A 15,576-nucleotide genomic window follows, 5' to 3' on the forward strand; every position below is an offset into this window, starting at 1 on the left:
CAGAACCAGCTGGCTGTAGGTGGCAGACGTCAAGACATGACCCATGAATGCTTGAAGGTACAATCACAGGGAACAGCTCAGAAGCAAACTATGCGCTTACGTATATCTACAACTTCTATTCCCTGAGCAACTAGAGGAGCCAAGAAAGCAGACGCTAACTCAGAGCTGATTTCTGGTCCAGCTGGTGTCTGACAGAACGCTGGGTTCCCACCTCCTGCCTGGCTGGGCCCTCTGCCTGCAGAAGCAGGATATCTCCTCATCCTCCCAGGATATCTGGGGACAGGCAAGCTGACAAGCAGGGAGTGGGATCTGACCTGATGGGTGACTCTGCAAGGTGCATCTCTCTGCAGATCATAGAAGCATAAAATGGTTTGAGCGGGAAGGGGTGTTGAAGCCCATCCAGTTCCACCCCATGTCACTGGCAGGGACACCTCCCACTGGATCAGAGGCTCAAAGCCCCATCCAACCTGGTCTTCAACACCTTCATGGATGGGGCAGCCACCACTGCTCTGGGCAACCTGGGCCAGGGCCTCCCCACCCTCACAGCAAAACATTTCTGCCTAAGATCTCATCTAAATGTCCTGAGCTCTGAAACTGCCTCTGGGACAAGACCCACTTCTACCTGCAGGTTCTCCATCACGCCCTGCTCAGGGTAAGGCACTGGTGACTTTCCATGAGTGTCCAGAAGTTTCCCCTCGCCCCATTCTTGTCATTTCTGGAGAAATGTTGGAAATTTGGAGATGACATCATGTGCCGGAATTGTCTCCAATGGGAACCTGTTCATGTGGGAGTGACTAGGAACCATCCGGCTCCACCACGCGGGGTGAATGGGAGAGCACAGCCATCCCAGCCAGGCAGCAGGAATGATCACCAGCCATCTTGTGCAAGAGACCCCTTTGAGCTTCCCCAAAACTGAATCACGCCAGGGAGATGTTTGTAGCTGATGAAAAATAATGGATATCATTGAGGGTTTAATCTTCCTCCAGCAAGGGCATTTTCTGGGAAACATACCCTAGGAATGCTGTCACTTTCTAATGGTTGATGCCTCACATTTTGCAGAGAGTGATGAGGTCTCCCCTCAGCCTCCTCTTCTCCAGGCTAAACAACTCCAAGTCCCTCAGCTGCTCCTCACAGGCCTTCTGTCATGACCCTCCTCTGTGCATGGAGTGGGATGAGACCAGGGTTGACACTTACATCTCTAACTTATGGCCACTGGACCTCCTGAATACCCTGCATCCACCAGTGCCAGCTTGGTTTGTCTCTTTGCAGTGTGCTGGCAGGGATGTGTCTGGTGTCGGTCCCTCCCCAAGGACAGACACGTGTTAGGAAACTTCACAGTGAGGTGTGAGCTTTCTAGCTGTAGTGGTCACGCCTGGAGACCAGCAGCAGAGCTTGGATATCTACAAACCTCATGATTTATTTTGGGCATGCTGCAAGGCTGCAAACCACTTCCCATGCGTGGGGTCTGTTTTTAGGTTAGGGCACTTTGCACTGTCTTCTGAAGTACAGGTCCCATCCTGCTCCCTGTGATGCTGAGCCTTTTGCCATCCCAGATGGGCTCTTGCCCTTCAAAAGGGCCATTGTCCAGCTGTCCTGGCCAGCAGGGGCTCTGCCTGGCACCCTCATCCCTGGGAAGGGCTGGAAGTTCCAGCAGCGCTTGCTGTCAAAGCCACAGCCCTGCAGCCTCCCCATGTGGCCACCAGTACCCCTGGAACCATGCAGAGAAGTGCAAGAAGGTCTTGGTGGGGCTGCTGTGTGAATGGGATCAGAGGGAATCTGGGCTTCATCGGGGCAGAGGGATGAGGCTGTGACACTTAGGGCACCACATTTCTGTCCCATACATCTCCAAAGCCAAACACCCCACAGCCCAGAGCTTGCAGCAATTGTGGGCTTGTGGGGAAGGGGATCCATCAGCCAGCAGGAGTGAAAGGATGATATCCCTTTATGTGCTCAAATGATAGTGCTATGCTGTGGGGCTGGGATGGTATGGTCCCCGTAGGGGAGATGTACCCCCAGGAGAAGGCAGACAAGCCTTCCCCACAGGCCCGGGAACATCTAGTGCCATCAGAGAATTGGAATTTTTCTGGATGGAAGGGACTTCAAAGCCCATCGAGTTCCAACCCCCGGCCATGGGCAAGGACACCTCCTGCTGCATCATGTTGCTTAAAGCCCCATCCAACCTGGCCTGGAACACCTCCAGGGATGGAGCAGCCACCACTGCTTTGGGTAACCTGGGCCAGGGCCTCCCCACCCTCACAGCAAAACATTTCTTCCTGAGATCTCATCTCAATCTCCCCTCCTCCAGCTCAAAACCATTCCCCTTTGTTCTATCCCTGCCTTCCCTGATCCAGAGCCCCTCCCCAGCTTTCCTGGAGCTCCTTTCAGGACTGGAAAGTGCTCTAAGGTCTCCCTGCAGCCTTCTCTTCTCCAGGCTGAATGACCCCAACTCTCAGTCTGTCAGTTGAAGTGCTCCAGCCCTCAGATCATCTCCGTGGCCTGCTCTGGAGTTGCTCCAACAGCTCCATGTCCTTCCTGTGCTGAGGACTCCAGAACTGTATGCAGAGCCCCAACATAACCTGCATCCCTCTGCCCTGGGGGTACGTGCTTTGCGACCTATGGCTCTTAGCCAGGGCAGGATTTTGGGGCGCTTGAAGGAGTCTCAAAGCTTCTAGGCTAATCCTTGCCACTGTCTATCCCAGGGGATGACGACTCAGCTCTTTCTAGAACATCCTTCTCCATAATCTTCCTCTTTGAATAATTTTATCCTTCCTTTTCTATTCTGCCTGCACCCAAACAAATTGCTTGCCCTAGTCTGGGTGATAAAGAGTTGCTGTATTCCAGGAATAATACAGGAAGTTTGAGAGCATGTAACTGCTTAAACTGTGACAGCAGAGGGCTTTGAGATTAAACAGAGAAGTGAAAACAGAAAGAGAAAACTGGAAACCGAAGCTGGCATTGCAGGGAGGTTTGCTCTGGGATCAGCCTGGCAGGAACGTGCAGCTGGGGTCGCAGCGGGGTCGCAGCCAGTGGCTGAGAGCAGGAATCCTAGAGCAGGGGGTCAGCAGCGCAGAGGAGCATCTGGAGAGGGAGAGGTTCCCCCGTCCAGGAGGCTTTATAGTCCTCCAGGGGAAACAATGCCACAGCTGACAATGGGCAGTTTTGTAAGTGCTTATTAGTCTGTTCTGATGACACACCAAGTGCTGCAGCTGCAGCAGTGCTTTGTGGACTCTCCTCTTCCTCCAGCTCTGGCAAACTCATTAGCAGTACACAACAGCTCCTTCTCTTCCACTGACCATCTTAGGGCTTCCAGATGGAGGACACATCTGCCTGATGCTGATCACACCTCCCCATCACCACTGGTGCTCCGTGTCACACCACGACCCTCTGGCTTGCTCCTTGCAGGCAGCAAGGCTGGAGAGCAGAAGCCGTGAAGTTCCCATGAGCAAAGCTGCCTCTGGCTGATGTTAACCACAAAGCTGTCTTTCTGCAGCCACAACCTTCCTTGCTCGGCACTGCAGCGTTGGCTGCCAGCGTTTGTCATTTCCCCGTGCACACACTAGCATCTAAGTTGCAGGCCAAGAGGAACAGAAAACTCCCACTGTGGGTTTCTGCATGATATATTTCCATGAAAAAAAAAGCCATAATTTGGCTTTGCTCTGCAACAATTCAGCCAAAAGCTGGAGCCACTTCTCGTTCTGCCACGCACCTCTACCCAGGGCCACTCAGACTGACCCTCATGAGACCTCATCTGTGGCCCTGTGTTCAGTTCTGGAGTCCTCAGCACAGGAAGGACATGGGGCTGTTGGAGCAAGTCCAGAGGAGGCCACGGAGATGATCCAAAGGCTGGAAAACCTCCCATTTGAGGGCTGGAGAACCTCCCCAGCACTACGCTGGCATTTCTTCTGTGCCAGGGACCGGCCATGGCCTGACAGGCTCTCCAATGCCAGGCAGGCTCTCCACCACTTGTTTATCAGTTTTTTGGCCAGCATATCACCATGAAGGTGATAAAGGGATAGGAGCATCCCTCCTAGGAGAGGCTGAGGGAGCTGTGACTGGAAAAGAGGTGGCTTGGGAGGATCTTATCGACATGTGAGTGGGGAGAAAAGTAGATGGAGCTGAATTCTTCTCAGTGGTGGCTAGTGGCAGGGCGAAAGGCAGTGGGAAATTCTATTTAAACATCAGCTAAAATTTCACTACTGAACACTGAAATGGGTTCCCCAGAGACGTTGTGGAGTTTCTATCCCTGGAGATATTCAAAGCCCATCTGGACATGGTCATGGTCCTGGTAATGGGGAAGCACTTCTTGTTGTTCACCAGTTGGTTCACTACTGCATGGATTTCATCTCCATGCAGAATATATTGCTCCAGATATTTTTCAATCCATTTGTACATCAACCCTTTCATGTGCGCATCTCTAACATCATCAGATATCTCCTTGTAAAGATGCACCTCCTCAAACTCAGCACCACGATTTATGAAGTAATCAATGACTGAAGAGAGCAGTGTCATTTCAAGAAGAGAAAAAAATGTCCATAAAACTGTTAAGCGATGGACCCTTGCCATAGAGGTCACTCATCTGCTGGAAGGGGACGTGCTGCGCACCACTGTGGAGCTGATGGGACCCACAGAGTTGGCTGACACTGCTTTGAGCAAGAGCCTCACTGGGCGATATCCAGGGATGCCTCCAACCTCATCTCCTCACTGATCCGAGCTAAACCAAGCCCTGTGGGACTGGCAGCGCTTTGGGCAGCGCAGAGCCTGTGGTCTAGCGTCCGCTCAGCTCCACGTGCTGCAGTTCAACAGCCTTTGACAAAAATGCCTGGCACGAACATGCGTTGGAGCCTGCTGGGCTTTTTTTTTTTCCCAGAGTTGCATAATTTTAGGTAAACTTCTTGTATTCTGCTATCCAGACACACAGGGAAAATCCCTCCTGCAGCTCACACAAACAGTTCTCTTTGTGGCCATGCCGCTTGGCATATTTTCATTTCCTTTTGATTTGCTGAAGTAGAAAATGAGCGATGAGTCAGAACTCAGCGCTCTTGGCCCCAATGGACCCCCATCCCATTCTTTTCGGCTTTTTTTTTTTTTTAAATTTTTTATTTTATTTTGAATTCCCTTTAGCTGTTTCACTTTCTTGTCATCCTCTGTCATCATCCTGGAATTTCCACTGGGGCTTCTTATGGCTCCCTCCAGGACTTCCTATTAAAAGGGAGCTGAATCCAGCTCCTGCAGTCTGAGCTGCATCTGCCAGAGCCTCTGCTCCTCTCTGACTGACCTCACCCAGGGAGAAGATGAAGATCTCTGCAGCTCTTTTTGCTCTTCTCCTCATTGCAACCTCTTGTTCCCAAACTTTTGCTGGCCCAGGTGAGTCCTTCTTTTTCATTTGTGAAGGAAGAGTAGATCTGAGCCTTTGGTATCATTTCTGTTTGAGTGTCTCTTGCTTATAACTTGGAATTTTTCAGTGCTTGTACCACTCTGAACTCTGCGCTGAGATCAGCTGCGTGTAGTACCCCAGAATTAATCATCCATCCATCCATCCATCCATCCATGGCTTGGAGTACTTATTCCTTATAGTTTAGGGACTTCAGTCTCTGCCCTGGGGCTGGGGGAGGTGGGGAAGCAAAGCTCTGAGCAATGACCAAGTGGGAATCTTCCCCAGCGCCTGACTCTGCATGTTCCTAGCATTGGACCAAATGATACCCAATGTCCATCTCAACATGAATTATTCTCTATATCCTCACTTCCTTCCTTGCCAGCATGGTCCCTCAGCTGATGGACTGGCTGTTCCCGATGCACAGCCAGGCACATGCTCACATTATCTCTCCTTACCTCTTCCAGTTGGATCTGACCTCCCAATCTGCTGTTTCTCTTACACAAGCCACAAGCTCCCACAGAAGCTCATCCTGCGTCACTACAGCACCAGCACCAGTTGCACCCTGCCAGCCATCGTGTGAGTACCTGGCACTGACTCCGGGGCGCAGAGAAGGTGGGACAGTGAGGGGTCAAATGCTGAGGGGGGTGTTTGGGAGTGAGCAGCTCTGCAGGGTGGCTGAGGGCAAGGGGGGCTGCAAGAACAGAGCAGGGTGAGGGCAACCCCAAGGCAGAAAGACTTGCACAGGACTTGCCAGGGATCCTCTTGTGGGAATGCCCAGGGATGTTCCTGCAGGGGTCAAGGAGGTTGTATGGGAAAAGGTGTGGGAGCAGAGGAAATCACAGCCAGCTGCTGGTTTCAGCATTGGCTTAGGGCACAGCGGAGAACCTCTTGCAGTGCCCCGAAGCTGAGGTCCAGGGTCTCCTGGGATGCAGGTTTGAGTAGAGCTCTAACATGTCTTACCCCTGTCCCACAGATTCATCACAAAGAGAGGCCGCCAAGTCTGTGCCAACCCCAGTGACACCTGGGTGCAAAGTTACTTGCAAAACTTGAAGCAGAACTGAGCAAAGCAAGATGGCAAGCGTAGCTGTTGTCATGCTGAGTTGTGTTATCCTGAGCTCCTGCGGTGGATCGAGACCCTGGAGTGACAGGAGTTGCATGAGCTCGTGTCATCAACAGGGAATACCAAGGAAAACTGGAAGGGCACCGTGAGGCACCTCGTGTCGGGCTGCTGCTGCTTGCCCTTGGCTTTCATGGACCAGTCTGCAACCTCATCTCTCTGCCTTGACAACTCCGCCTGTGGCCTGGGAAGGCCCATGGGGCTGCACCTGAATGATTCTTATCTTATTTTAAATTATTTAAGACATTATCGCATGGCCTAGGCAATATGTTCTTGTGCGGATAATAATGCTGTTTATGAACGAGTGGCATTTGTGGGAGTCTGGCTGAGTCTCAGCGTTGGATGATGGGTGGCCCTGGCTTACACATGTGAAATTGTGGTTCTAAAGAATAAAGAATTTGGATGAAATGTCTGCTTTTTCCCCTTTATTTGGTGTTCACAAGCACTGAGGCAGAACCTCACTCTATGCCTGTCTGCACACCCTAGATGGCACATGATGATGGGAGATGGTTTGTGGCAAACCCATCAAGTTTCCGTACTGCAGACAGATGAACATCTTCCGACACCTCAGTCCCTCACCACAGACCTTCCCCATCTCCCACATCCTCTTCAGAATTGCCATGTTTGTATGCACATATGGGCCTTCTGTACACATGAACATGCTCCGCACACCCCCAAGGCACGTCCTCTATGCTCGTTTGTGATCCCAGCCCCATGTGCTACACTGCAAACTGGTCCCTGGGTTTGCTGTGTGCAGTGGGGTGGTGATGGGACGTATTGCTGCAAGGGGTAAAATCTTGCCAGAGTCTTCAGGAGGGAAACAGGGAGAGCAGCTCATGGATGGATGGAAAGAAGTAGAGGGCTATGGAGCTGTTGTGGTGCTGGGGCTGCTCTGGAAGCTAGCAGGTACCCAGAGACGTGAGCTGCTCGTCAGCCCCCACGCCAAGTGTAGAGCAGGTCGAATTCACTGCTCGTACCAACGCCTGCCAGCCTTTCTGCCAGCAAAGCAGCTGTGTTTCCCAGCACAGAGCCCACAGACACCATTATGAACACTCTAAGCAGACCCATAGTGTCTCTTCTCCCAGGTATCTTCTCCTCTGAGACATCACCACTCCTCTGCTCTCCAGCCCCCATGGGTACTTGGTCCTGCTGAGCCCCAGCAGGGCTGCCTGGAGAGCGCCAGCTTACTTTCTGACCACCCCAACAGAGAGTGTTCCTCACTTTCCTATCAGTGAAATGAAGAGAAGGATTTGGCTGTGTTGCAGGGGGAAAGCAGCCACCAGCAAACCTGCTTTCTCCAGGCTGTAATCAACCCCAGGATGTGGCTTTGCCTGGGAACTGGATGAGGGGGAACAGGTCCCAAGGGTGAAAGCACAGTGCTGGGCACAGCTTGCCCATTGCAGTCATGCTCAGACCTTTCTTCTTCTTCTGTACTCTGAGAAGAAATATCCCCAACAGCATGGTCACCCAGAGCTGCCCTGGCCTTGCAGTCGTCCTGTTTCTGTTGGAATTCCTTCTTCCTAGAGCAAAAAAAAAAGCCTTTCTCTTATTGTTTCCTTTTTTTCCCCCTGCAGCTCTAGATCAGACTTGGCAACCCTGAGGCTGGGAAAGTACCTCCACATTGTCTTGTGATTTCCCTCTAATCTTGTGTTTTCCAGGATGGAAAGTCATCTGCAGGCAGGAGGGCTCGTGGGCCACCATACAAGCAACATCCCAGCGAGGAGCAGACCCAGTTCAGGCATCATGTTCTGTCCCAGGACATGGTGCTGGTGATGGGGGACCACACGGAGGGTTCCTCTCCAGCTCCAGGGGGATGGCTTCTGCCTGTTCTGCTGGGAGGATTATTTGGGAAAGAACCTCGACATGGTTCTTGTGCTCCCCTGGTACAGCAGGGTCCTAGCAGAGGTGATCAAGTCCAAGCAGGGACAATGTGGGTCAACATAATGGGTTAAGAGCAGCCCGGTGGAGAAAGACTTGGAGTAGTGGTGGATCAGAAGCTCAACGTAAGGCAGAAACGTGTGCTTGCAGCCCAGAAACCAACCGTGTCCTGGGCTGAATCCAAAGCCGTGGGACCAGCAGGGAGGGAGGGGATTCTGCCCCTCTGCTCTGTCCTGGTGAGACTCCACCTGAAGCCCTGGATCCAGTTCTGGAGTCCTCATCACAGAAGGGACATAGAGCTGTTGGAATGAATACAGAGGAAGCCACAGAGATGATCCAAGAGCTGGAGCGCATCCTGTACAAGGACAGGATGAGGGAGTTGGGGTTGCCCAGCCTGGAGAAGACAAGGCTATGAGGAGACCTTATAGCGACCTTCCAGTGTTGAAAGGGGCTCCAGGAAAGCTGGGGAGGGGCTCTGGATCAGGGAGGGCAGGGAGAGGACCAGGGAAATGTTTTTCAGCTGAGAGTGGGGAGATTGAGATGAGATCTTAGGGAGAAATGTTTTGCTGTGAGGGTGGGGAGGCCCTGGCCCAGGTTGCCCAGAGCAGTGTTGGCTGCCCCATCCCTGGAGGTGTTCCAGGCCAGGTTGGATGAGCCCCTGATCCAGTGGGAGGTGTCCCTTGCCCATGGCAGGGGGTGGAACTGGACAGGCTTTGAGGTCCCTTCCTACTCAAACCATTCTATGTTTGCAAGAAGTCTCGTCCCACCCTACGGCCTGGGCACACCGTCCTTGGGGAGAGACAAAATCTGCAGAGATGTATCCTGGACAGAGTTCCCTGCTGTGCTGTGAAACACAGGAGCAGAGTGACTGCCACGTGGCAATGTGGATGGACAGGTGCTGCTGCCTGTTGGTGGGAAGGCGAGGACCCTGGGAACGGGATGTTGGGGGTCTCCTACCCTTGAGGGCATTCCAACTCCTGCCACAGCTCCTATGTGCTTGTGAGAAGTAGAGTTTGGTGCTGCAGAGGAACCGCAGGAGCCCAGAACAGCCCCTGATGTGGGACCCTGTGTGCAGTGATGGTTCAGAGGATGGATGTTGTGTACAGAAAGCTGGGGAGCAGAAGATCTGACGTTTTCCCCAGACCTAGGGTGCAGGAGACGGACTGGAAAGTCAGAAGGGTTCGGTGCTGAAGCAGGCTCTTCTCCGGACAGTCCCTGGCCAGAAGCCCAGGCACATGTGGGAATTTCCCTCTCTGGCATTTCTGGTTTCAGTTTCCTTCCTGAAGCTCCAGGAGCAGCAGTCAAGTTAGCCTGATCCAAGAGAACTGCCTCATCCACAGCTGGACATGCTTGGGCTGGGTTTAGTATCTTGGTCCTCTTTGGCCTTTTGGGGAACACAAACCCTGTGGCTGTCCCCTTTCTCCCAGCGAAGGTGAAAGAAGCCCTGGGAAGGAAGACGAACCCTGCAGACCTTCAGACCCAAAGGCTGTGTTGTCCCCTGCTGGGCCTTCTCCTCAACCCAGTTCTGTAGCTGCCCCCTCCATCAGTCTCTGTAGGGTGGTTCACCCCTGCTCTTGCTCTCAGCTGTTCTCAACAGGAGGAGGGCAATTGTGGTTGTTTCTAGGCAACATCATTACATTAAGGGACATGCATCCTGCCACAACCTTTCCCTGCAGCATTTTGATGGCTGGTGGTTTGAACTTGGCCTCATGCCGAGCAGGGGCTGACTGGGTCAGTGCTGAGCACAAACATGACCTGTGTGTCTGCTCAGCTGCTGGTGGGAACATGGTGTCTCTGGTTGAATCCTGTTGCTCTCCTTGTTGCTGCTCTCTGCTCTGGGTTTTCCTCTGCTTGAGGTCAATCCACCTCTATCTTTGGGCTGTTATATCTTCTCCTGGAGGAAGAAGGGCTCCACACTTCTACACCTTTCCTACTCATCCCAGGGGCAACCACCCTTACTGCCTGGGGCTGTGCCACGTTGTGTCCCATCACCAAAAATTGGGACCCCCTCAGAGCCTAAGCAGAATGCAGGAAGGAGGCCCACGAGGATGCGGTGACAGCACTGGAAGGAGACGGATCTTTTAGTATGAATGCAGAGAAGGCCAAGGAGATGATCCAAGGGCTGGAGCACCTCTCATACAAAGTCAGGCTGACAGAGTTGGGGTTGTTCAGCCTGGAGAAGAGAAGGCTGCGGGGAGACCTTAGAGCAGCTTCCAGCACTGAAAGGGGCTCCAGGAGAGCTGGGGAGGGGCTCTGGATCAGGGAGGGCAGGTAGAGGACCAGGGAAATGTTTTTCAGCTGAGAGTGGGGAGATTGAGATGAGATTTTAGGCAGAAGTGTTTTGCTGTGAGGGTGGGGAGGCCCTGTCCCACGTTGCCCAGAGCAGTGGTGGCTGTCCCATCCCTGGAGGTGTTCCAGGCCAGGTTGGATGGGGCTTGGACCCCTGTTCCAGTGGGAGGTGTCCCTGCCCATGGCAGGGGGTGGGACTGGATGGGTTTTGAGTTCCCTTCCACCCCAAACCCTTCCATGATTCTATGATTCTCTTCCTGTTTCCCCAGAATGTCTGCAAGAAATTACTGTGATGAACACCAAAGCTTAATTGCGGTCATTGCATTATGAACAGAAGGTTTTATTCCTTAATGACAGCAAGAAGCCATGTCTACAAAATAAGACTGAAAATTGCTAATTAACACTTGAAATGCCCCTTCCCATTGGGTAGATGAGGATGCCTCAGGGGACCTCTCAAAGTAGCCCAAGTGGTCTGTGGCTGCTCAGGTTGCTCAGCAGGAGACAAGGGGTGCAAGGGCCTGGATTGCATCCCTGCACAGCAGCTCTGGCTCAGTGTTCCATGGCAGGGGGAAAGGGAAGGGGTTTATGGATATGGAGGCTGAGGTGCTTCCAGCTGGGAAGTTTGGTTCTTCCCCTGCCTCTCCCAAAATGATTGTGGTGGGGTCCCATCAGCCTTAATTTTCCTGGCAGGAGGGGAAAATCAGCTTCCAGAGCTGACACAGAGAGAAAACAATCTTTATTCTTTGGCACCAGCAACAGACAGCATTTTGAGAACAAGACTGAACAACATGGTTCCACAACGAGTCTCCTGTCAGCAACCTGTGCTCCACTTCTTCCATGATGGAGCCAGATCTTACTCACAGCAGCCACTGTACCATGGCAAGATTCAACCAGTTGACTTGGAAGTCAGCCTGGCTTTACATTCATACCCAAGTTTGACCAACCACTTCCCACAAATAGCTCTGGGGAGAAAATCCTCCTCCCATCCTAGCAGTGGAGGAACAATGAGGGGACACTTGAGCCACATGTCACAGAGCAAGGCTACACCAAGGCGGGTCTGCAGGGCCGGGACAGTCCCAGCATCAAAGCTGCCCCTAAGGCTGGCTAAATCCTAATGGATAAATGACAGCTTTGCAAGCCAAAAGGAACTTCAGGGGTCCCGAGGTGGCCCAGTATGTCCTAGTTCTCAGCAGCAGGATTTCTAGATCTAAGACTCTGCTGGGTGGTCTTGCAGGACTGTCCAGGGCAGAGACCTCTCAGCTCCCAGTGCTCACTGCAGCTCCAAGGTGTTCACGTATTCCTTCACCCACCTGGCATCAGGGTGAGCACAGACCTCCCGATCCTTCCTGGTGATGAATCTGTCAAGTCAGACAGGGAGGTGTTACAGCCCCAGAGAGGGAAAAGGACCCAAGGGCCTTGGGTCACCTCCCGGGCACACCCTACCCTGGGATCCAGGCTAGCTCCCAAGGGGATTGCTTCCCCTCCAGGCTTCCATCCCGGCATCAGGAGGGTGCAGGGCCTGCTAAAACCCTGAGGTCTCCTAGGAGAACCCCACCATGCTCAGATGTTCAGCACAAAAGTCTGCTGACTTCAGCGCCACAGCCTCTATAAAGTCCAGCTCTTGTAGGTAACACATTATGCGTATTGGCCTCATCTCCACTGGGAGGTCCTACTGGCTACACAGGGACCACCTTCCCACACCTTATTCCCAGCATCAGGATGGTTCAAAGGGCTGAAGGGGACTTCTTATTTCTCAGTGGAGATCCCAGAGGAGGAGCTGGTACTTACACAACTGCTGGCTGTGAGCACTTGCTGCTGGTGTAGAAATAATCCTTCACATGATTCTGAGGCAGCTTTCGTACAGTGTAGCTGAAGCAGCACACAGTTGTGTCAGCCCCAACTGGAAGAGATCAGAAAAGCCAGCATGAGTCCGTCATTTGCAATAAGGAGATAAACTGCACATTCCCCACTATGGGCAATCATCTTCTTCATCAGCTGTGGAGCCCTCTTCTAGTGACCTTAGAGCAGCTTCCAGTACTGAAAGGGGCTCCAGGAAAGCTGGGGAGGGGTTCTTGATCAGGGAGTGCATAGGATGAGGGAAAAAGTTCTGAGCTGCAGGAGGGGAGATTGAGATGAGATCTTAGGGAGAAATGTTTTGCTGTGAGGGTGGGGAGGCCCTGGCCCAGGTTGCCCAGAGCAGTGGTGGCTGCCCCATCCCTGGAGGTTTTCCAGGCCAGGTTGGATGGGGCTTGGAGCTCCTGATCCAGTGGGAGGTGTCCCTGCCCATGGCAGGGGGTGGAACTGGGTGGGCTTTGAGGTCCCTTCCAACCCAAACCTTTCCATGATTCTATGATTCTCTTCCTGTTTCCCCAGAAAGTCTGCAAGAAATTGCTATGATGAACGCCAAAGCTTAATTACGGTCACGGCTGGAATGTCTTGTTAAATATTTTGCCCTCACTTCCAATGATAAAAAATCCCTACAGTCCCCTTGGGGCCAATCCTAAAGCCCAGCAATGAAATCATGAGCGATGAACTTGAAAACTTTGAATGAAGTTCATGACTAATAGAAAGGATGCTAGAAAGAGAGACAAGTCCTCAGAAAGTAGAAGAAACACAGGTTTCCAACCTTTGCACATAAGTGTTTTTCATATCTGCTTCCAAATTCCTGCCAGTCATAGCAAAAATCCACCCCAAGAAGCAGAGAGATGCTATACTCACATGGAGCAGGAGAGGCCTTGAGAAAGAGGGCAGCAGCAAGGATGATGAAAAGGCAGACTGTGGAAATGTTCATTATGGACAGGGATGAGCTGCTAGGGCAGAGGCAGGAGCAGAGTGGATTCCTCCTGTGCAAGGGGCCGGTTTGGTCCTTGCATTTTATAGGGACTGTGGCCACCCCCGGAAGTCAGATTTTAAGGCAAACACTTGGAGTTTCCAAAGTGTGAGAGAGCTGATGTCATGGCACCTTTGTCTCAGAAATGCTGAAAAAAAAAAAAGGAAGCAGCAGGTCTAGGAAATACCAGAATAGCCTTCATGTGAGGTTGGGTAGCTGAGCAAATTGCACCCGCATGAGGGCTGTACTGACCAAGACAGGATATGAAACCACCCCTAAGCAGCAGGTTCACACTCAGACTCACCAACATGACAGTAGTACTCAGCAAACTCATCTCAGCATCTTCCCTGAAGGACCAGGAGGATCTCAACTCAGTCTCCTTTTCAAGGATTCAGGCCTTGAGGAATTAGGTGCTCAGACCCTCCGAACAGGAGGGACACGAGGGAATGGCAGAATAGGAGGAAGCTGTGCCAGGGGAGGGTTAGGTTGGACACCAGTAAAAAGTTCTTCCCCAGAGGGTGGTGGAGCCCTGGAACAGCTCCCAGGGAAGCAGTCAGGGCACCAACGCTGACAATAGTCCAGAAGTGTTTGGCCAATGCCCTCAGCCCCACGGTGTGAATGTTGGGGTTGTCCTGTGCAGGGACAGGAGTTGGACTTGATGATCCTTGTGAGTCTCTTCTGACGCAGGATATTCGACAGTTCTGTGAACAGTAGAGGTCCAGCCACGGGGTTCTGCTCCTGTGGTGGGACTGGGGCACACACTCAGTGGGTACAGCACGGGCAGGAGGCACGCTCTGAGCTCTGCTGCCTGGTCAGGCAGCCAGGATGGCTGGCACCCTAGGGACTGGCTATAGAGCTGGGCTGGCAGTCTTGGCACCATAAAATGCAAAATCCTCAGTCTTGTGCATGCAATACACAACTCAGGATCTCCAAAGGTCTCCTAAATCACTCCAGCATCAGCCAAGAAGGGGAGCGGTTTCCTGGCAAAGCCCAACTCGATTGTCTGACTCTGCAAATAACACCATCTCCCATAAATATGGGGCAAACAGAAGTGCCAGTGTGGGTTTTGTACAAGGTGGGATGCACAAGGCAGAGCAGGAGGTTTCCCTGTCCAGGGAGTGGGGATGGACCAGTTATTCATCGCTATTCTTGTACACATTCCAATATTGCAACTAGCCCATTGTTCTGGCTAATTTGTGTATGTGTTGCTCATGTCCCACCAGAGCCACCCAAGGGTGTGTAGCAAGGCCATGCATCTGAGCTTTGTCTCTTTGCTACAACAGCCATTGCATTTTTTAGCTGCATCACTTCATAGAATCATGGAATGGTTTGGGTTGGAAGGGATCTTAAAGCCCATCCAGTTCCACTCCCTGTCATGGGCAGGGACACCTCCCACTGGATCAGGGGCTCCAAGCCCCATCCAACCTGGCCTGGAACACCTCCAGGGATGGGGCAGCCACCACTGCTCTGGGCAACCTGGGCCAGGGCCTCCCCACTCTCACAACAAAACATTTCTTCAGAAGATCTCATCTCAATCTCCCCTCTTGCAGCTCAGAACCATTCCCCTCCATCCTGTCCCCACACTCCCTGATCAAGAGCCCCTCCCCAGCTTTTCTGGAGCCCCTTTCAGCACTGGAAGCTGCTCTAAGGTCTCTCTGGAGCCTTCTTTTCTCCAGGCTGAACAACCCCAACTCTCTCACCCTGTTCTCATAGAGGAGGTGCTGCAGCACTCAGATCATCTCCATGGCCTCCTCTGGACTTGCTCCAACAGCTCCATGTCCTTCCTGTGCTGAGGACTCCAGAACTGGACACAGGGCTTCAGGTGGTATCTCCCCAGAACGAAGCAGAGGGGCAGAATCCCCTCCCTCCCTGATGGTCCCCTTGCTTTGGATGCAAACCAGGACATGGTTGGTTTCTGGGCTGGAAGAGCAGTCCTTCAGGGCAAGGGAACCCACGGGGGTTGGGCGCTCTTGAAAAATGAAATCCTAGCAGCTCAAGAGCAGGCCATCCCTGTGTTCCGGAAAAGGAGCCGGCGGGGGGAAAAGCCAGCTTGGTGGAGCAGGGAGATCTCAAGATGTGTCAATAATA

General features: G+C 52.5%; 2 protein-coding genes across 2 annotated transcripts; one reads left to right on the plus strand and one right to left on the minus strand.

Annotated features, from left to right (window-relative positions):
- Positions 1–5,242: 5,242 nt before the first annotated feature.
- LOC104057336 (C-C motif chemokine 4) lies at positions 5,243–6,828 on the plus strand. The gene is made up of 3 exons (XM_009558688.2): positions 5,243–5,364; positions 5,839–5,950; positions 6,348–6,828. Exons 1-3 carry the CDS (start codon positions 5,292–5,294, stop codon positions 6,433–6,435), a joined length of 273 nt encoding a protein of 90 aa, XP_009556983.1. The 5' UTR covers positions 5,243–5,291; the 3' UTR covers positions 6,436–6,828.
- A 4,251-nt stretch (positions 6,829–11,079) lies between these two features.
- On the minus strand, positions 11,080–13,625 carry LOC104057337 (C-C motif chemokine 5). The gene is made up of 3 exons (XM_009558689.2): positions 13,377–13,625; positions 12,447–12,558; positions 11,080–12,016 (listed from the first exon to the last, which is right to left on the minus strand). Exons 1-3 carry the CDS (start codon positions 13,447–13,449, stop codon positions 11,929–11,931), a joined length of 273 nt encoding a protein of 90 aa, XP_009556984.1. The 5' UTR covers positions 13,450–13,625; the 3' UTR covers positions 11,080–11,928.
- Positions 13,626–15,576: the final 1,951 nt, after the last annotated feature.

Source organism: Cuculus canorus, chromosome 20, assembly GCF_017976375.1.
Source record: "Cuculus canorus isolate bCucCan1 chromosome 20, bCucCan1.pri, whole genome shotgun sequence".
Taxonomy (NCBI): domain Eukaryota; kingdom Metazoa; phylum Chordata; class Aves; order Cuculiformes; family Cuculidae; genus Cuculus; species Cuculus canorus.